Source organism: Onychostoma macrolepis, chromosome 01, assembly GCF_012432095.1.
Source record: "Onychostoma macrolepis isolate SWU-2019 chromosome 01, ASM1243209v1, whole genome shotgun sequence".
In the NCBI taxonomy this organism is placed as follows: Eukaryota; Metazoa; Chordata; class Actinopteri; order Cypriniformes; family Cyprinidae; genus Onychostoma; species Onychostoma macrolepis.
In genome coordinates, this window is record NC_081155.1 from 32,363,661 (window position 1) to 32,386,410 (window position 22,750).

Sequence of the window (22,750 nt, forward strand, 5' to 3'; positions counted from 1 at the left end):
TATATATATATATATATTTTTTTTTTTTTTTTTTTTTCTGATTTACAAGAACTAGACCAGTTTTCATCAGCTCTTGAATAAGTGTCATGCTATGAATGCATCACAGCGTCATGCTGTGAATTGGTGACGTTTGGTGCTTTCGGACGGCCACGGACCCCCGCGTGAGTAACGCTTGTGCAGAGGCACGGTTGAGCCAGCTGTCAGTGCTACACGCACGTTCACTCATTCAGACTGATGGAGACTTCAGGTCTGACCGCGCGTGAAGCGCCGCAGGTAAGACTCTGGAACGCGCCTTTTTTGGAAACATGCCGAATCTCTCCACTCTGTCGTCACTATTTCTGTTTTTTTTGTTTTTGTTTTCCCCTTTTACGAAAATGTTATGTCATGTTATTATTTAAGAACAACCAGCAACGCAGTGCGATTCAATCTTCCTCGATATGGTTGATGCTATTCTGTGCGTTAAGACGCGATTCACTATAACACATTTTGGCTTCAGGTGAAAACGCAGGGAAATGTAGGATAAATAGGTTTTGCTAATTTCATAATGCTTTAAAAAAATAAACTTTACGCGCCCAGACGCGCGATACCGAGCGCAGCTGGTGGGCAAGAAGAAATAGATCATTAGGTTATGAGGACTAAAGTACCTGCAGGACTTTGACCTGCTTATGATACACTAGATGAAAGCACTTAACTCAGGAGTTTGAAGGCAAATAACGCGTAATAATTTATCTTAATGCTCTCATCGAAACTGTCTCTCCTGGGAACGAGAGAACAGTGAGGAGGCGATATCCTCGCGCCTAAATGTTCTCCTTGGATGGGCTTATCTTTCTCTTTAGGATGTAATGGCAGATTTCAGATTGTTGAGAGGAGACATTAAGGTAATGTGTTGGTGAGCTCAAATCAAGATTGTATTTCAACACTATATATTATTGTAACTGCTGTCATATTCTGTGAATTTGTCTTTTATGGTGCTCCATAAATTCCTGGTGTAGACTGGAAATATCAAAGTTCATTTTGTGTCATCATTCTAGCCGAAGGATGTCTGATGCTATGTGTGTTATGAAAGATAGACATGTTTTCATTATATTTTAATACTGATTTGTACAATTTTACACTATGGATTGGGGATTTGATTTTTGTGATTCTGAGATATATATTTTTCCCTTTAAATTTGCATCATTAGAGGTTTTTATAGCACCTGGTGTAGAACATATACACACATGAGTACTAGAACACTAAAAAAGACAGATATCATTTAAGACATCTGTTTTCTCTGTCTCGCCTTCCCAATTTTCTCCTTGCCTCTTCTGTCAGTCAATATGTCTCTGTGTTCTTCCATCCTTCGACTCCTTTATCTCAGTACTTGTCTTTTTGCAGCGCGTCTCTCACTTGTTTGGTTCCCATAGCTCCCAATGACTCTTTTTGGAGAAAATTCATTTTTTTTAATCAGAAACTCATTTTTAAACTTCTTAAACTTGAATGTTCCATTCATATCAGCATCATTACATGCATCTTCATCTCTTGTTTCTTCAAAGAATCTCTCCATGTGGCTCTTGAAAGACCACAGTTGATGACCTAATTATATTGTCATGGCTATGGCATTAAAAGTGTCTGCTGATTCATTGAAAGACAATAAATGTATTCATTTTTTAGTTTATCAGATCATTTTTTAAAAGGAGCAATATTAAGCATATACAAATTTTTTGAAGTCACAAGAGTGCTAAGATTTTATTTATTTATTTTTAAATGTTTTTATGTTAGAGTAGACAATCAATATATGGCCAATGAAATGACAAATATTACAACCTCGGTAATAAAAAGTGAGAATAATAGTGTTTGTTTTATTTTATTGTTACGGACAACATGTCAAATGCTATCCCTGTTTAATGTTCCAGTGGAGCCTCATTAATATGTAAACTGTGCAAATAATTATTTCTTATCTCGTTAACATTTAGCTTTAATCGTTTAGCAGACTTATTATTATTGTTCACTAATGTTTCCTCCGGCAGGCTTCGCGTTAACTTGAGCTGCAAGTTGGCCACAGAGTTCGTGAATTGAACTTCAACCAGAACAGTCTGACTCATAAACAAATTGTTCAGTCTGGTTTTTAAACTGAATCTATTGGTTAATTTAAAAAAGACACAGAACTATTCTTTCACTTGGTTTCAGAAAATTTTGAATATAGCACACAGTTTACATTGACTAATTAAGTTGCATCAAGATTCTAGGCAACTTAAATCTCCTTTTGTGTCTCAGGGAAAAATATAACAGCATGCAGGTTTGGAACAACTTCAAGCAAATAATGACAGATTTTTTTATTTTTGGGTGACCTATCCCGCTAAGCTAATGTGGACTACTGGCCTACTTAGGACAGTTGGGAATTACTTCTGTAACCATCAACAATATACAAGAAATAGTGGACACTAGATCTAACAAAAGATGGCAAAACCTAAAACAAGGCACTGGATTTAAAAAATAAAATAAAATTAGGGCTGGAACCATGTTCTATCCACTGGCTGTCATTTGAAGTTTATGAGCAAAGAAATATAAATATAAAGTCCAGTATATATCACCAGAGAGAAGCTGTTTTTACTGGAATATGGAGTAATGACATTTTGATAAAAAAAAATAATAATAAATTACAAGGTCAAAAAAGTGAACCATATGGATGAATCATTCACAATAAGATCAATAAATTTGGAAAACAGATAGATAGGATGAATATCCATTTCATGTCAACTTAAACAGTGCAACTTGTCTGAGGTTTTATGGCTGTTAAACAGAACTCTCAGATTGTCATTCAGTGAACACTCTATTCTATTGAAGCAAAACTACCAAAGTCTTAAACAAAGTCTTGATTTATGCATGCATTATATACCCAAGACACTCGAACAGCCAAGCAGCATCTTGCAACTTTCAAAAAACATCTAAAGACATCTCTTCTGTGAACACTCGACCCAAACCTGCAAATGCAATAACACTTTTCCTTCACCATTTTTCCCTTTTATCTCTGTTCTAGTGCGTAGTTCTCTGAACAATCTTATGGCACCACTTCTTATGTTACCACCTCCTTATGAAGAATCGCTCCTCATTTTTAAGTCGCTTTGAATAAAAGAGTGTTAAATGACTCAAGATAAATGTCAGTGCGATAAGAGACTATTATTCACACAGTTTATGTATTAATGAGATTCTGTTGGAACATTAAACACTACTAGGGTGTATTATTTGTCGTAGCATTTACCATCTGTTGTCCATAAAAATAAAATAATTCAAACATACCCTTACAATAATGAACTACCTTCAAACATTCCTTGAGTATTAAGTGACATTGCATTTTTTGAGTGACTTCTAATCTAATTTATCATTGCTGGAATACATTTTTAATACTCTGCACACCTAATTAGATTTTCCCTTTACAGACTTGCAAAGGCAAATGAATGAATCCCGCTCCATCTTGACATTTAAGTGCCTGCTTCAAATGCTGGCGTATTCCCTTTGTAGCCCACTCTACTCTTAAGGTCACTTTGTAGAACAGTACCGTCAAGGGAATACTCTGCACAGAGCATGTGAACAGCCTGCCATTTAGCCTCAGTCTATCGGGATTACCCAGCGTCTGCATATCCCATTGCAGTTCATGTGCACGAGACTATTGTACTGTAAATGTATTGGCCTGCTATGAATGAGAAAGGTTAGTTAGAGATTCACGGCTGGGCTTCCTGTAATGTTTATGTTGTTTAAATATAATATTCATATAATGTATTTACAACAACTAAATACGCTGAATTATAAACCGGTGAATTTAGAGTTGAAATTGGCTGCTGATAGAGACAGAAGAAAAGGGAGCCCGAGATGAAAGAACCAGAGACCTAAAAACAGGAGGCTTTGCCACCTCTGTTACCTTGACAACCTGCTTTCACTCTGATATATAGACCAATGCAAGTCATTCATAGAGTTTATGTCTGTGCTTATGTCTGGAAGTAAAATTATTTATAATTAAGACCAATATATGATGTGTACTGTTCATACAGTATATTAAAGAAGTTTAAAGAAAATTTGAAATGTGTGACTCAGGTTGCAAATGGCTTACTAAATAACGTCTTAAGTTTGTGAGTTTGAGAGTTTAGGGATATATAGAATATATCGTTAGCTTTCTATAAAAACTATAGACGCCAATAGGGTTAGTTTATTTTAAGGGGTTACTGTTACAGTGTAATTACACAACCAAATACTGAGTAATATTAATTAACTACTGTAGGGTTAGAGTTTGATTTATGGTTAGTTGCTTGTAATTATGCATAATTTATAGTTATGAGTATATAGAAGGTACATACAAGTGTACCTGCTAGGGGTGTAATGGTACCATGATGGTTCGGTACGTGCCTCGGTTTTGACGTCATGGTTCGGTATGGTTTTGGTACAGGAAAAAACTAAACAAAATTGCATTTTTATACTTTAAACAGTTTACTGAACAAACAAATTGCTCTTTCTTTAAATAAATTAAATTCTAATTAAAATTTTCTTAGGGATAAAAATCTACCTCAGCTTCTGCTCTAACCTTGGGAGTCCTTTTACATTACTATAAGGTTACAATTAACAAGAGCCCAAACTTAAATTCAATTACCATTTACTTTTAAATAATCAACACTCAACTTAAAAAAAAAATAATTGTATGTAAATGTGTAAATTGCACATAATGCAGTTTTTAAATTAACTTCCAAATGATAAAATTTCTATTTGTTATTGAAATATAATCATTTACACAGTGGCTGTCATACCTTGTTTCATAACAGATTTATTTATTAAACATACATTAAATAATTAAGACATCACTGACATGTAAAGTAAAATATGAGTATATAATCTAATATTTCATGAAATGCTCTTCTCTAGGCTTCATTTCTCCAGCAAACTAACAAGCTGTGGACACTGATGACTTGCCTGAGGTAAATGAAATCCTACGTGACATTTTATTTATTAGCTGTTTTGTTGACGTGTTTCCATGAGTGAAACACTGATTGAGCATGAGATGTTCATTCATGTTTATTTTGCAACCAGATCTCATGAAAGTGTGCATAAATAGTACGCTAAATAAAAACGAAACCTTGTGGTATTGATATGCGAAAATGGACTTTGGCATGTGTATATGCTAAGCCATGGGTAGGATTAGGGTTGTGGGGTAGATGCGTATCATATGTATGCGAAAACTGCGTAGCATATGCACGCCAACAAATTTCGTATCATATGCATGTGAAAACTGCGTGTTATATGCACGCCAAACACGTTACATATCATATGTACGCCAAAGTCCATTTTTGCGTATCAATACCACGAGTTTTCGTTTTTATTTGGCGTACTATTTATACGCATTTTCATGAGACCGGGCTCTTATTTTGCGTTAAAACTAGTAGTAAAGAGGAAGGGATGAAATCGCTCACTCGCACTCCGCGCTGCCGTTTGAACTGAGGCATTTATATAGAGATCTGTCTCGCCACATCAAAGGCGTTTATTGTTTGAATTTCCTGAAAAAAATGTAATGATTTGTTCGGTACACATGCATACCAAACCACAAGACCCTTTACCCATACCGAAAATTTACATTTAAAATTATGTTATGAATACGTGTACCATTACACCCCTAATAACTACTTGTTAAAATAAAGTGCTACTGTCAGTGGAAAATACCTAGATGTGTGTGTGTGTGTGTGTGTGTGTGTGTGTGCACGTGCATGGACCAGAATCCAATGGTTTTATTCATGTTATGAGTCAGTAGCTCAGTCAGGAGTATTTAATGGCTTAATTTAAAAAAAGAATCAAGTGCCAAAATCTTAATTAATTTCTCAATTCCATGCATACCATGCAGGCTTAATTAAACAGCTTTTAGAAATGGAAAACATTCTTATTATTATTTAATGTTATTACATTGCCTGTGGAATGCTGTTGGATGATTTATAATTATTACACAATTAAATGTGTATTACTTGCCCTTTCAAAGTGTCGTATAAGTCTTAAATATAAAGGTCAACAAGGCTAAGGCCAATAGAAATGTTGATGATAGAAGATTATAATAACTCTTTATTAAATATGACTGAAGGGAACATTTATTGATTTTTATAACTGGATACGGCCTTGTCTTTTCTGATTATTGATTGAAATGTTTTGTTATGTCTCCACAGTGTGTTGTCAGAATTACTAAAACATGGTCCTGGAAAGGTTGTTACCTGGAAGGAACGAGTCTATGATTGTTTGATATAAACCAACACCAACTAACTGCAGAGGAGGCGGAACAATGCCAGCCTCCGCCCTCTCTCCACCAGTTCCACCAATCACTGCTCTGAACTGTTCCTTGGACATATCTAATTGCTCCTTCACTAACCTCTCCACAATCGCATATGGCGACGAGTGCTACGGCAGCCACTCTTTGTTTGTTGTGATGGCCATTGCCTACAGTGCTGTGGTACTTTTGGGTGTTGTCGGCAACCTGGCTCTCATCCTTGTCATCGCACGGCAGCGGGAACTTCACAATGTCACAAACGTCCTAATCGCAAACCTCTCTGTCTCGGACCTGCTGATGTCCCTAGTGTGTCTGCCGTTCACCTTCATCTACACCTTCATGGACCACTGGGTGTTCGGCGCGGTCATGTGTAAACTCAACAGCCTGGTCCAGTGCTGCTCCGTGTCAGTGTCCATCTTTTCCTTGGTTCTGATCGCCATTGAGAGACACCAGCTCATCCTACACCCTCGCGGATGGAGGCCGAGCCTGAACCATGCCTGTCTGGGCATCAGCCTCACTTGGGCCCTGGCCACCCTCACTGCCACACCCTTTCTGTTATTCTCCAGGGTGACAGACGCCCCGCTGAAGCAGCTGCCCTCAGTGTTTCAGGAGCAGTACAGGGGAAAGGTGGTGTGTGTGGAGGAGTGGCCCTCCAGAGAAATCAAACTCACCTACACCACTGGCATGCTGGTGCTGCAGTACATCACTCCTCTCACCTTCATCTTCATCTGTTACTTGAAGGTAAGACCACAGAGATGAGTAAGAAGAGATGGTGGCATACTGTAAAAGAATAAGGGCCAGATTTACTAAACAGGGCAAATTAGCGTTAGAGTGCAATTCCATAAAAGCACTGATGGGAGGGGAGAATTATGCGGCTGTTTTACTAAACATTAATGAAGACAAACGCAGCCAGATCATTTCCATAATGACCAGCGCAATAAATAATTAATAATGGCGCAAATACCAGTAATTTGACGAGTGCAAATGTTAGTAAATCGTGTTGCGTGATTCATGTTAATACTCTCCTCCCAAATATTTTGCGTCTGAAAGGGAAACTCCTACAAATGCGTACTGTGTCCACAACTTTTCAGCGCTAATTCTTTAGTAAATCCTGACAGTACTATTTTAACGCCAAAAGACGGTTTGCGCTGACTTAAGCTGTTAGTAAATCTGGCCCTATATGTGTAAGTCTATGTCATGTATGAGTACTTTTTATTCAGCAGCGATGCATTAAATTGTTCAAAAGTGACAGTAAACATTTCTACATTGTTTATTCTACGTTATCTACATTGTATCAATTTTAAATAAATGCTGTTTGTTTGAATTTTCTGTTGATTAAAGAATCCTGAAAATAATGGTTTTCCCAAACATATTGAGTAGCAAAACTGTTTTCAAAATTGGTAATAATATTAAATGTTAATCAGTATATTAGAATAATTTCTAAAGGATCATGTGACACTGAAGACTGGCATAATGGCTGCTGAAAATTAAGCTTTGCCGTCACAGGAATACAGCTACTGTATCTATCTATTGTGTTCATGCTGAATTGCAAAATACTTTTGCTGCTATTGAGGAAGGATATGGGTAAGGTTTGAGGCAGGTTTGGTGGTTTTGTTAGGTTTAAGGGGTAAAGGAAGGGTAAACAGTATCATTATAGATGTAATTACAGAAATGAATTACAGATGTAATTAAAGGGGAGTACAATGTATAATATAAGTATAATGTAGAAACATGCATGTACACAATAAGTGCACTGTACAGAGAGAGAGAGAGAGAGAGAGAGATTTATACAGAGAATATTTCAGTTCCATGAAATGAAATAATGAAAATTGTGTCATTATGTGCTCTCAAAAGCTTGCTTGCTGTTTTTTTCTTCTTCTGTGGAACAAAGACATACAAACAAACAAATATACAGAACATCTATATATAGATCTTTTCCACATTGATTTTAATACAAGTTTAGATTGACCTTGTGCCGAAGTCATTTTGCACTGTTCACTAATCAGATATGCCACCTATGACGCATAATGGTTGTCAGTATCATCAGACGTCACTGGTCCTTCAGAGTCTCTCAACAAAATGTCATGATGTAGAACCCTTGAGATCATCATAGGCATCATAGGCAAAATATAATTTGAGAGCTGCTGTGGAGATCAACATTGTCTGGAAATAATTTACTTAAATTATAGCCTGTTCCTCACTAAAAAAAAAGCTATTATATGGCTTCAGAAGGCTTGGCATATAGTGCATGAATCTTTCAGACCACTTTAATAATGTGTTTTTGTCTTTTTTGAGCTTGAAGTCTGTAGTCGCTATGAACAGTTGCTTTATGGAAAAGATCAATATTACAGTTCTCTGAAACTAAGCATACAGGTTTAGAATGTCACAAGGGTGAGTAATGACAGAAATTTCATAAAGTCTCTGTTTATTTTTTTGTTTAATCTCATTGCTGTCTCTGTTAGAACAAATGAAGCCATTTTAGTATTATAAAAGTCTCGTGTTATTTCTCTTTCCTATGGGTTTACTTTAGAATACTAACTGAAGTTGAAAAGTAGATTTTCCCTTTGAGTTTTTTTTCTTAAACACTAAACGGATATTAATACAATTTCCCACGACACTGAATAATGTATGGTTTTTTGGGGGTGCTAGAGGAACGCTCATTTCTCTCAGCCAGTTTGAAGGCACTCTGTGGGCTGTGGAGAGCCCAATTTATTCCATATTTTTATGTCAGTCTGAACAGAACAGAACAAATCCCTCCTACAACATCCTGACTGCTGTATCACAGTCTAGTACATGTCTCTTGTGGCAGACTATGATATGTACTGTACATGTTTGTTGCTCTTTTCCTGTCCCTGGAGAGTTCAGCTTGTGACTGACCAGGGAGGGTTAGGGGTGGTTGAGACGTCACTGATAGCTTTGCAGTTTGACATTTATTCAGGCTTATCTAAGTGGGTTTGGTACTTATTTGTAAATGTTAAGCTGGCATACTTGATAGATTTCAATTTAATAGTCAGTGGTTATCCATCAGGCACAAGACGCTCAAACTCCCCAAACCTTTGTCAAGTAAAGTGATAAATGAACTGTTTTTTTATCAGTCTCTTAGTAATGTGCATAATTCAGATGTGTAGGATGTGTAAAAATGTATTTTGAATTTTCATGTAGCCTATAGGCCAGGGGTTTTCAAACTTTTTTGATGCCACCCAAATATGATGAATGTGATCATGTAAGGGACCCCCTTAGTAAAATACATATGTGACCCTGGACCACAAAACCAGTCTTAAGTCGCTGGGGTATATTTGTAGCAATAGCCAAAAATACACTGTATGGGTCAAAATTATCGATTTTTCTTTTATGCCAAAAATCATTAGGATATTAAGTAAAGATCATATTCCATGAAGATATTTTGTAAATTTCTTACCGTAAATGTATCAATACTTAGTAATATGCATGGCTAAGAACTTCATTTGGACAACTTTAAAGGCGTTTTTCTCAATATTTAGATTTTTTTGCAACCTCAGATTCCAGATTTTCAAATAGTTGTATCTCGGCCAAATATTGTCCGATCCTAACAAACCATACATCAATGGAAAGCTTATTTATTCATTTATAAATTTCGAAAAATCGACACTTAAGACTGGTTTTGTCGTCCAGGGTCACATATGATATTATTCAGGCATGTTTTTTTAAATGAAATAATTAGCTTTTATATTGTCATTTTACTAAGGCTAAAATAAGGATAAAATATTATCTGGAAAATATTTATTTTAAGTCGAGTTTGTCTACTATTACAATAATGCTCGATGTATAAACCTTTAAAATATTTTAAACACTATAAAATATACCATTAAACACAAGGACAGTCAATACAATAAAATAAGTTAGATTAATTGTATGATTTCCAAATTTGTTAAATATGTAAATTTGTTAAATAATTTTTTTAAGGATATTTAATTGATATCTTAATCCTGCCAACCCTAAAATACATTTTGTAGATCCAATTTTTATCGAATTTTCAACTGACTCCCAGGCATCCTCTTGCACAACACACTTCCGCATGGTAAATGATGCGTAATAAATTCCAGTAACAAGACATTTTATAAAGCCCTAAGCAAAAAAAAGCACAAGAGTCAGTCAGTGTTTGACCTAGTAACTGTGATGTGAACAGCTGACTTTGAGATTCTGTAAGTCTGACTTTTTACTCTTTTGTACTCCGTTTACCATTATCTTTTTTGGGGGGGGGCAGCTTTACTTTCAGTTTGAGCTTCATTATTTGATAATATTTATAAAGCTATTTTAGGAAGTAATGGTAGTGTGTTTGAGGCTGGTCTTAAAGTCAACTAAAAGAAAACCTGACCTATATACTATTTAGATTCATGTTCTTGTTGTAAAGGATTCATCAGCACATATTATTTAAAAACAAAAAAAAGTGGTTGTCTTAAATCAAAATGAAATAACTCTATTCTGTTAACACCCAAGTTTCATCATCCAGTCAAATCCCAAATGGACAAAGCCAACACCTTCTCTTGTCATATATCGAGTTTTACTCTGAAATATTGCTAATTACAGAAGTAAAATAGAAATTTGTGTTGACTTTTTAGGAGTAGAGACAAGTTACAGATACAAAACTAGTTGAATATTATAGCATTCTCACAAATACAATCATAAACACACACACTCAAACAAATAGGCATGTCTCTTCTGTTCTGCTGTATTGTCTAAAGATCATTGCTGAGTTTTTTTTTTTTTTTGTCCTAGAATCCAGTAGCTTTGGACATAGCTCAGTGAAACAGAGTGTATGTTCTGACTGAATATGACCAGCAGCCAACATGACCTGCCACATCAGCTCATTGCCAACACAAACCCAGTACCGCTGCAGGTTTTGAAAGAAAAGAGAGAGAGGGTGGGATTGGTCAGAGAATGGCAGAATAAATGAGTAAGAGGGAGAGAGAAGATGAAGAAAGGGTCTGTGCAAAAACTGATCATTTAAAAATTCAAAGACCCCCAAGATCACAAGGATGAGTCATAATGGCTCATCCACAAAGGGTACAAAAATAGAATTTATAATAATAAAGAAACCGAAAGATATACTGCAATACAAAGGATTCAAAACTTTATGATGTGTAAAGAACGGCGTAAATGGAAAGGAAGATTCATGTGACAAGCTCCCACTTCTCAGTAATGGGTTTAATATGGAGATTATTATGCTAATAGAGTTGTAAAAATTAAAATGCGTGTGTGGGGTGACAGAATGAGCATTCTGCCGTCATTATGACGATGGCTCACTGTTCAGATTGTCAAGTGCTGTTGAGCGTTTGTTGGTGTTCAAGTGAAATGACCGAGTTTTGTCAAGGATGCTTGTCACTTTTACACCCAATTAACCACAGGCGGTTAGTTCAAAAATGGAACAGCACTTACACCCACATGCACACATATCCAAATTTGTCTCATTCTTTCTCTTCCCCTCTTCCTCACTTCTGCTGTCATTTTAAAATGGTGCTTTTTGTGGTTTGGACCAAATTGCATCACAGAAAAGCAAAAGCACTTTTCACGCTCTTGCTAGTTTATTTCATTTGTTGAGCAGTGAACACAGCCATTTTTGTCATTTTTTATGAAAGCCATGAAAACCCACATCTGAAATTATGTATTTTGTTTGATAACATACTGTGGTGGAAACAATGGGGATGGAAATCACATTTTGGTGTCTCATTCGTCTCATTTCAAGACTAATTTTTTTCTAAATAGCCTGCACATAATTAAATATTTAGCAAATTGCTTATTTGCTAAATCTTATTATGCCATGGTCTGTCTGAATACTTGATTCTGTTTGGCTGGCAGGTGTTGATTAAATTCGTTTAACTGCACAGGTAGTTCCAGGTCAGTATAATCACGTTCTATGTTAATGCGCTTCCTATAAACATTAGTAACCATAGTAACATACAGTTAAAGTTGAATAGTAAACTCTGCTGCACATCGGGTGGTTCTTCGCCTCCACGTCGTGCATTCAAATCGTTTAATGCACAGCTAGCCGTTGATTACAAATAAAGCACAAAAAATATGCACAAGTGATATTTACATTGATTTTTTCATTGTGTTATACATACATCATGTTTCATATTTCATATCAATCAGCTTCATCTTTTAAAAAAGGATACTGACTTCTTATGACGTGGTAAAATAATGCCAAAAAACTTTGGACAGCTGTATTTTTGTAGTCAATACCAAAATGCTTTATGATTGGATTGACAAGCAGTAAATAAATATTTTACATTGAATTTTCATAGTTAAGGATTAAAACAAGGGTAAAACAATTGAATCTATGCGAATATAAATAATGGAGGCATTGTAAAATGTTTCCAAAATCTTTGTATAACAAAAAGAAAAGTGTTACCCTTTAATAATGGCAAATAAGATTTTTTTTTTAAATCACTTGTTTGACATCACATTTACTTCAAATTCACCACAATATTTAAAATATGCTATTCACTGACAGTGTTGTTAGTAGATTTTGATTTATTTTGTAACATGTGATCTCAAAATGGCCATGTACCAGCCAATTAATCACCCTGGCCAATATTTTGGTCTATCTTGGTCTATCACTACCACAGAGTATGACTAAAGCATTTATATTCAGTTGGATCCTTAGGTGCTACTGTCATCCAACCATCCCACGGTCCAATACTTCAGAATGTGACGCCAACAAAGATTCTGGCTGTCCGATCAGGGCAGCAACTGTCGGATTGCATTAGATCAGTCTCTCTCTCTCTCTGTATGAGCCAACGACTTCATGAGTCCTAATGACTGAGGGACTTTTTTTGTTCAGCTGTCAGTAAAATCGACCTAGAATCACATTTAATCAACCCACTAAACAAAGCCAGCTTTCCAATGGAAATAATTTGGATATGGAGTCAAACCTACAAATCACATACCATACTGTATACAAATTCACTGTTTCAGTCTGGCTAATGCTGGCTTTCAAATTTGAGATGAAGTAAATAATAAGTTATGAATACATGCATCTCAGTCTGCGTATTCATTCTCTCTCTCTCTCTGCCTCTGGGTTTTGTGTCATGCAGTTATTTCAGGTCACAGGACTCTGTGCCAGCGCTGCCATTCATCAAATAAAGAGAAAGAACGAAAAAAAGGAGGAAAAGAGAGAAATAAAGAGGCGAGGAAAGAAGGCTGGAGTCAGTTGTGTTTGCAAGACTCTGATCTGTGTGCGTCTAATGAACTGATGATTAATTCATTCATCTTGTTGTGCTAATAAGGCATGCAAATGCACATGCACTGGGTGGAGCTTGTACAGATGTTCTGTTCTAAGTGGACAGACTGTTTTTCCATCATTAGGAAAGAAAGTCAAAGATTTTGAGAATGGCATAGCTCTGTCCCATAGCTATCCAAACTCAATCAACTAAACATTAATGCAACATTAACATTATTTTTTTTATTTATATAGGAAATTTTGAGGGAAATGTTGAAATGTGGTTCATCTTGTGCAATCTAAATTGCCTTTTGGAGCCAAATAAGCTATTGCAAAAACTAACATTATATGGCATATTTAATATGATATGTAAATGACATAATGAGAGTGTTTATGTTTATCAGAATACTATAATGATCTTATCAAAAATGCTTGATTACTTGCTTTAACACAATTTCTGATTGTGAGAATTTTACTTGTGTGTTTACTGGACATTTTTGAAAAACTTGTAACAATGTGAATATATCAGTGTTAATTTAGTATTATTTAAATAATATTATATATTAATCTTTGAAGTTACCTTTTTGTGTTTAATATTTATTAAAGTATTTTACTACATTTTAAAAATGAATTAAATCTTTAATTTAGTTTTTGCTATTTTAGTTCTGTATTTTGTCATTTTAGTGTGAATCTTTTTATTTAAATTAGTGTCCAATATTTATTTATGTATGTATGTATGTGTGTGTGTGTGTGTGTGTGTGTGTGTGTATGTATGTATGTATGTATGTATGTAATTGTTAACTATGACTAGATCTAAATAGATTATTTTTGGTCTAGCCCCCATGAATGCTTAAATATATATAATAATAAATTAGAATGTCGTGGAAAAGTTAATTTATTTCAGTAATTCAACTCAAATTGTGAAACTCGTGTATTAAATAAATTAAATGCACACAGACTGAAGTAGTTTAAGTCTTTGGTTCTTTTAATTGTGATGATTTTGGCTCAGGTTTAACAAAAACCCACCAATTCACTATCTCAACCAATTAGAATACTTCATAAGACCAATAAAAAAAAAAAACATTTTTAGTGAATTGTTGGCCTTCTGTAAAGTATGTTCATTTACTGTATATGTACTCAATACTTGGTAGGGCTCCTTTTGCTTTAATTACTGCCTCAATTCGGCATGGCATGGACGTGATCAGTTTGTGGTACTGCTGAGGTGGTATGGAAGCCCAGGTTTCTTTGACAGTGGCCTTCAGCCAGTGCTTAATTTGTAAATTTCGGGGTGACGGATCCGGCATGTGATTAGAGGAGGGAGAAGTAACGGAGCATTCAGCCGATCACATTGGTGGGCCAGTTTAAGTGATTAACAGCGTGCATCAGTTGCTTTTATTAGGGTTCGTACATGAAAAACCTGAAAAAGCCATGAAATTTTGAAACAGCACTTTGCAGGCTTGGGAAAGAGAAAAACAAAAAAATAATGGAATTTTATTTCACAAATCTCTGTAATAGAGTTATAATTAATCCTGTCAAACTAGCAGATTAAATCAGTCATTTGAAAACAGCGTGAGTGATTCAGATGGACCGCGGCTTCACATCAGCGCATCTCGTCTGCAATACAACGAGCTGCTGCACGCTGTCACTGATCCAAGACTTTCGCTCGCATTTCGGGACAGTTGACAGAATTGTCACTTGCTTAATCGGGTCATTGTTGCATCGTCACAAAAATGTATAATTTACAGGTCTTTTTAAGCCAATCGGAACTCGCGCGCTTGCACAGTCACATCCAAAGCCGCCTAGCAAGTATCATATTGAGTTATTTTTTGTAGTTTGTTGTTGATCTTAAGTGGCCAAATACACACAAAATTACGCAAAAATGGCCTTCCTGGCGAGTATCCAGATTTTTTCTTAAGTAAATGTGAACAGTTGAGAAAGAGAACGCATGTGTATATGCTACTAGATCCGTGCATTATGTCTTATGAGAGCAGAGCAGTTCACATGTCGCGTCTTTTGTGCGCTCAGTTTCTTTATTTCAAATGTAGATGTGCCGCAAGTGCGGTCGTTATTGAGGACTTTTCATATATGCACACAGGTCAGCACAAACGTCTTTCATTGGTGCATGAGGAGGGGGATCTTGACAAAATGAGGTGCTGGATCGGATTTCGGATTTATTTAAAGCCCTGACTTCAGCTCATCTGCATTTTTTTTGCCTCTTGTTTCTCATTTTCCTCTTGACAATACCCCATAGACTCTCTATGGGGTTCAGGTCTGGTGAGTTTGCTGGCCAGTCAAGCACACCAACACCATGGTCATTTAACCAACTTTTGGTGTTTTTGGTAGTGTGGGCAGGTGCCAAATCCTGCTGGAAAATGAAATCAGCATCTTTAAAAAGCTGGTCAGCAGAAGGAAGCATGAAGTGCTCCAAAATTTCTTGGTAAACGGGGGCAGTGACTTTGGTTTTCAAAAAACACAATGGACCAACACCAGCAGATGACATTGCACCTCAAATCATCACAGACTGTGGAAACTTAACACTGGACTTCAAGCAACTTGGGCTATGAGCTTCTCCACCCTTCCTCCAGACTCTAGGACCTTGGTTTCCAAATGAAATACAAAACTTGCTCTCATCTGAAAAGAGGACTTTGGACCACTGGGCAACAGTCCAGTTCTTCTTCTCCTTAGCCCAGGTAAGACACCTCTGACGTTGTCTGTGGTTCAGGAGTGGCTTAACAAGAGGAATACGACAACTGTAGCCAAATTCCTTGACACGTCTGTGTGGTGGCTCTTGATGCCTTGACCCCAGCCTCAGTCCATTCCTTGTGAAGTTCACCCAAATTCTTGAATCGATTTTGCTTGACAATCCTCATAAGGCTGCGGTTCTCTCGGTTGGTTGTGCATCTTTTCTTCCATACTTTTCCTTCCACTCAACTTTCTGTTAACATGCTTGGATACAGCACTCTGTGAACAGCCAGCTTCTTTGGCAATGAATGTTTGTGGCTTACCCTCCTTGTGAAGGGTGTCAATGATTGTCTTCTGAACAACTGTCAGATCAACAGTCTTCCCCATGATTGTGTAGCCTAGTGAACCAAACTGAGAGACCATTTTGAAGGCTCAGGAAACCTTTGCAGGTGTTTTGAGTTGATTAGCTGTTTGGCATGTCACCATATTCTAATTTGTTGAGATAGTGAATTGGTGGGTTTTTGTTAAATATGAGTCAAAATCATCACAATTAAAAGAACCAAAGACTTAAACTACTTCAGTCTGTGTGCATTGAATTTATTTAATACACGAGTTTCACAATTTGAGTTGAATTACTGAAATAAATTAACTTTTCCACGACATTCTAATTTATTGAGATGCACCTGTATATGGAAGGTTAGACGAAAAAAAAAATCTTTCTAGAACAGGACCCCTGAATGTATGTAATGATTTAATGGTTTATACATGGTGCTGGATGCTCAAAAATATGATTATTATTTTGAAAATATCACAATACAATTAAATATTTGTAATTTAAATGTTGCTTGAATAAAAATATTTAGTTACAGTTAAATATTTTTGAATAGTCATCAATGGTGAAAGATGCTCTTTATAGAACAGATAGTGTATACCAGCAATTAAGTCAAAGTCAAAGTTTATTTATAAAGCACTTAGAAACAACAAGTGTTTGCCAAAGTGCTGCACAAGCATGAATAAAACAATATCACAAATAGAATAACAAAGTTAAAAAATATTATAGAATAACATCAAATAAAATACAATAATAAAATAGCAGCTCTCACACTGTGTTAAACACCAGACTATAAAAGTAGGTTTTTAAGCTAGACTTAAAAACAGTAAGTGTTTGGGCCTTTCTAACATGTAAAGGCAGATTAAAGTCCAGTAAAGTCCATGCTAACCAGCAATAACTTGACCTTTTGGGTCAGACCCCTGCCTCCCAGCCCATCTTTTCATTTCACCTGTCTTCTCTTTGTTGTTAGAGTGGAACAAGATAAATCTCCATGCATTTGCTTTGATTTTTTTTTCGGCAAGTTCATTGTGATTGTGATTACTGAGGCACTTTAACATTCTGTGTCAACACAGTGACGTTGTAACGCCATTATTTAACTTGCAATGTTGTGTTTGTTGTCCTTAAAGAGTGTTCTGTTTGTATTCTGTCTGTCAGTTTGTGTTGACTCAATAATATAAAAGACACAGAGCCTGAAAACACACACACACACACACACACACAAAGATCATCATATGAAATGTCAGAGCAGCTTTTCCCCCACTGTGTTTTTAATGATGGTTTGCCCTCAGGTCAGCTATAGTTTATGAGCTTTGGCGAGCATGTCATAGGGTTGTGTACTATAGTTGTTGGTGGAGGGAGTTGAGTTAAAGTTGATTGAAGTCGGGACTGTTGCTGCAACTGTTTTCCAAGCTCTGTATTATAGCATACTCATAAAATTGTACATACAAAATCAAGCGAGTATGCTGAATACAATTCTTGCAAACATCCAGTGTCCAGCATCAGTGAGGCCTCATTGGGACCGAGTCAATATCTGAAGACATAATAGAAATTGATGTATGGTTTGTTAGGATAGGACAATATTTGGCCGGGATGCAACTATTTGAAAATCTGGAAACTGAGGGTGCAAAAAAATAAAAAATACTGAGAAAATCACCTTTAAAGTTTAATCAAAAATTAAGTTTTCATATATTTACAGTAGGAATCCCAGACAGCAACATAGTGTCGGCCCAGATCTGGCCCACATCTGGCCCGCGTGAAATCCATGCGGGCCAGATGTGGGCGGATCTGGGCCGACACTGCTTGCTGTCTGGGAACAAAATATCTTCATGGAACATGATCTTTACTTAATATTCTAATGATTTTTGGCATAAAAGAAAAATCAATAATTTTGACCCATACAGTGTATTGTTGGCTATTGCTACTGGTTTTGTGCTCCGTTGTTACTGGACATTGGAAATTATATAAATAATTTTCTAAATGTCCAGAGGGCCACATTTTTTTCAAAATTAAAAAACACATTATATGAAATATGAATAAATGATTGCCCTCTTCTCTTACACTCAGATTTACACTTGTCTCCAGCACCATAATCACATGATGATTTGTTTTGTGTTTGTCTTTGTTTTATTTTTGTTTTGTTTTAATAACTCTTAATTCACGTTATGCTCAAGCAAGCAAAAAATTCATGTCTCAGTATTCAATGCAATGTATGTCTGCATTGATACATAATGCAACTGAATAAAAGGTTGCCTTGCTATTTCTAATTTGGTAAGGATATTAGTTACCTCTGCTTGAATATTATATGTGTTATGTGTGAGGTACAATTGCTTATTGACAGATTTTCAGTATATTTTATTCCTTTACAATTAAAATGTTTTGTCAATGTAATGCCGATTTGTTTTATGTTCACTGTGGTCAGTGAAGTTTTAGTTTTTAGAACTTTTGAAATTGTAATAAAAATTATACAGTAATTGAATCATTTTCTAAATATCCACAAGGCCAAAAGTGTTCATACTGTAATTGAAGAAACACTCTCATATATGAGATATGAATATGAATAATTGTTTACCTGTCCACCTCTTCTCTTCCACTCAGATCTACACACGTCTACAGCGGCGTAATAACATGATGGACAGAATACGTGAAAACAAATACCGTAGCAGTGAGACTAAACGGATTAACATCATGCTCTTTTCCATTGTCGTGGCATTTGCGGTTTGCTGGCTCCCGTTGAACGTCTTTAATGCTGTCATCGACTGGAACCACGAAGTGGCTATGAACTGTACCCACAATCTGCTGTTCTCGCTGTGTCACTTGACTGCAATGTGCTCGGTCTGCATAAACCCGGTGTTCTACGGGTTCCTAAACCGCAACTTCCAGCGTGACCTCCGGGCCTTCCGACTCTGCAAGATTGTGTCAGCACGGGAAAATGAATATGACATGGTTGCAATGTCAACTATTCACACGGATGTGTCCAAGATGTCACTGAAAATTAGTAGCTTAGATCTCTAGTACAGTTTTGTAAATTATACTCTTGTCTGTGTTCTGAAAAATGCCTCTCTTTAGATTTAGTTCAAAAGTGTGCATTTACAATAAGAGTGATTGTAAGTAAACATAACTATTGAAGTCAGGACTGTTGCTGCAACTGTTTTCCAAGCTCTGTATTATAGTATACTCGTAAAATTGTACATACAAAATCAAGCGAGGATGCTGAATACATTTCTTGCAAACATCCAGTGTCCAGCATCAGTGAGGCCTCTTTGGGACCGAGTCAATGTCTGAAGACATAACAGAAATTGTCTGAGGTTCAGATGAGTGGACTGAGCTTTGTTCACTAAGATGAAATCTTCTTGCTGCGTGTTTGACTTGGAGAGAAGAAAGCAGGAATGAAAATTAATGCAAAGCCCAAGAGGTCACAAATTCAAAGATGGATTTAAATGTATAATGAATGTCAGATGTGACTTTTTAGAGAAACTCCGAACTATTTCTATGCTGGATTAATTTTTTGGAGTTGGACCAAAACTAAATTGATTTTCTTCTTAGTTATTCCTTTGACAAACCAAGCCTGCGGGAAGTAAAAGCCTGTTTTAAGAGGCATTCACATGGACAGCAATTTGCAGGAACAAAGTGACCTGACATTGTTCATTTTCAAAGAGACTTTGCGATTTCTGATGTCACGAGTGAGAGCGACTGATGGCGATGTGACAAAGCTGTGCAGAGCGGCACGCAACCTCCAGCCATTTAAATGCTGTCAGTGTGAACAAGGCTGTTGTGCTATTGCTCACAGTGGTTTATTTTAAACCAGGGCATCCAGTTCTGCTCCTGGAAGGCCAATGTCCTGCAGAGTTTAGATCCATACCAGAATTAAAACACAAAACCAGATAATCGAGGTCTTTAGAAAGGATTGGGTAACCCTTCTTTAAACAGTTTTTTGTTTGTTCTGTTTTGTTATTTTCAATCCATATTACACACAAACAAACAAATAGGAATGTGTCAGTATAGTTTAATAAATGTACATCTTCACTGATGCATAATGATTGTAATTGATGCTTTGCTATTTCTAATTTGATATTAATTACCTCTATTATGTTATGTGTGATATACTATTGTTTATTGACAGATTTTCAGTATATTTTTGAGATTCATTCCTTCATTATTAGAAGAAAAAATGTTTTGCCAATGTAATGCCTTCACCACTTGTTTTATGGTCACTGTGGTCATTGAAGTTTTCGTTTTTAGACTACCATTAAAAGTGTAGTGGCAAAAATATTTTTTGATGATTACCCTCAGAAATTACAAAATGATAAATAGAATACCACTGAAGTGGTTTATCAAGCTCCTCTATTGCTGAGCAGACTATCATGTGCTGTTGTTGGGATTTTGCCAACATCAGTGATTGATCCGTTTTAAATTACCGCAACAACATAATCACAAAAAGATCAATCCAGTACAAAAGAGTCCCAGATTACAAAACAATGCAGTTATAGAGATTTGCTATGGCATTATGTTTGTGCGTGGTAGGTCACTGTGCTTTTGGAGTACATAATGTTCCATATACTGTATATATAATTAATTTGCTGAAGATATTTTTTAATCTTTTTGGATTTCAGATTTCTATTGTTCATTTTTGACTTTTTTTTTTTTTTCAAAAAGCCCATTGCATGTTCTAAATATAGAGCGCAATACTGAAAACACATTTCAAACAATATATATCCTGATATTAATTCTGACGTTTTTTTACAGTTTAATTTACTTTTTCAGTTTTTTATTTTGATTTATTTTGATTTTTAAGTTGCCATCAATATGACAGTTGCTGGTGCAAACAAGTGAGCAAAAATGCATATCTTAAAAAGGAAGAAGCATTTCATGTTTACTTTCGGTGTTAGAGAAAGCTCTTTAACTTCCCACAAGAGCTTAGCGACACAGGGCCAGAATTGGAGCAACAAAAATATCACAACACAAGCAAACCCATTTGACAGATTTATTTATTTATTTATTTATTTTGAAGTGTAAGTGAGCGCTGATGCTCTTGCCACCATTATAGGGAATCAAGGGGGAATAGTGTGCTGGGAAAATAACAAGCAAAATAATTAAATATGTATTTCCAGAACCTGCTGTTTTCGTTCTCAATATTCCAACTGTCTGTTACTTGAATGGAATATTTTACTGCCAGTGTGGATATCCTGTGGATTCTGCAGTGCTGTTCCACTTTTTATATTGTTCATATCCATGCTTTCTCTATGGCAGTTTTTCAAGATCTCTGTCATTGTCCCTTTGTTACATTAAGACACATCAAGTCTAATAAGATGTTCTGCAGTGCATCATAGATCAAAATCATCCATGTTTGCTTCACTGAGTGCAGTGATCTTTTCTCTCTGATAGGGAATTATATCAAATGACCTCTGACACAACATTTCTTTGTAGTATGACAAACAATAAAAATATAATGTAAAAATGCATGTTACGGTACGCTACTTGGTATTTTGTTTGTTTGTTTTTGCCGTAAGGGGGTATTTAACACACTTGAAATCCTAAACGTTTAACTATCGGTTTGAGAGTAAGAGTAAGTGAGTTATAGAAATGGACAGTGATCTACGTTATGGAAAACTGAAATAATGACCAAATAATTCTTTGTGACCTATAGGAAGGATCAGCTCAACATAAAAGTTGATACATTTTTTAGTCATTCGTCACTAGTTGGCTACTAATCGAACAGAAATGTCCGACAGTTGGACAGAAAGTGTGAAGGGTAATGGAGTGAAGGGGAATAGAAATAGGAGAGGATGTGATGAATGTGAGGATGAGTCTAACCAGAGGGAGGATGGTCACCTCTCTTTCTCTTTTGAGCCTCATGCGGTTAAACATTCCTGACAGCCGCCATGAGCTACTCTAACAACAAGGAGCAGTGACGACAATCGCTGGAAATGAATAGATACCGTGATAAAAGACGCCACACAGTAGGCTTTGTTTTATGATGCAAAACTTGACAAAAAGAACTACAGTTTAAAAACTCACGTTTCCAATGAACTCTAAAACACGGGGTGTAATAAAGTATCTCCCAGGCAAAATCTGTTGCTTAGCAACAAGAGGTAGACATCTTGGAGAGGACAAAGTTGTGGTTCTAACAACTTTTTCTCTTTTGTCTGAAAGAGATTTTGAAATTGGGTTTATGCGCTCTCACATTTTTATGTAAGCAGCCATACGTACTATAAAAAGTACTTTTTGAGTAATTTTTTATTTTTTTATTTTTTTTAATTGACTGAGTGCA

The 22,750-nt window shown here is 36.0% G+C and overlaps 1 protein-coding gene across 2 annotated transcripts; it reads left to right on the top strand.

Moving 5' to 3' along the window:
• Positions 1-131: 131 nt before the first annotated feature.
• On the top strand, positions 132-21,883 carry npy1r (neuropeptide Y receptor Y1). 2 transcript variants are annotated; one of them, XM_058779206.1, is made up of 4 exons: positions 132-273; positions 4,891-4,943; positions 6,174-7,012; positions 19,078-21,883. In XM_058779206.1, the coding sequence occupies exons 3-4, from the start codon at positions 6,287-6,289 to the stop codon at positions 19,492-19,494; spliced, it is 1,143 nt and encodes a 380-aa protein (XP_058635189.1). In that variant the 5' UTR covers positions 132-273; positions 4,891-4,943; positions 6,174-6,286; the 3' UTR covers positions 19,495-21,883. The 2 variants fall into 2 exon arrangements, with proteins under 2 accessions (XP_058635189.1, XP_058635199.1); XM_058779216.1 differs by lacking the exon at positions 4,891-4,943.
• The last annotated feature ends 867 nt before the right edge of the window (positions 21,884-22,750 follow it).

What these genes read in the sequence shown, in the direction of transcription:
- npy1r (XM_058779206.1), top strand. Translation starts at nt 6,287, where the DNA reads ATGCCAGCCTCCGCCCTCTCTCCACCAGTTCCACCAATCACTGCTCTG. An exon ending in TCTTCATCTGTTACTTGAAG is followed by an intron (nt 7,013 to 19,077) that starts GTAAGACCACAG and finishes TCTTCCACTCAG; the next exon opens with ATCTACACACGTCTACAGCG.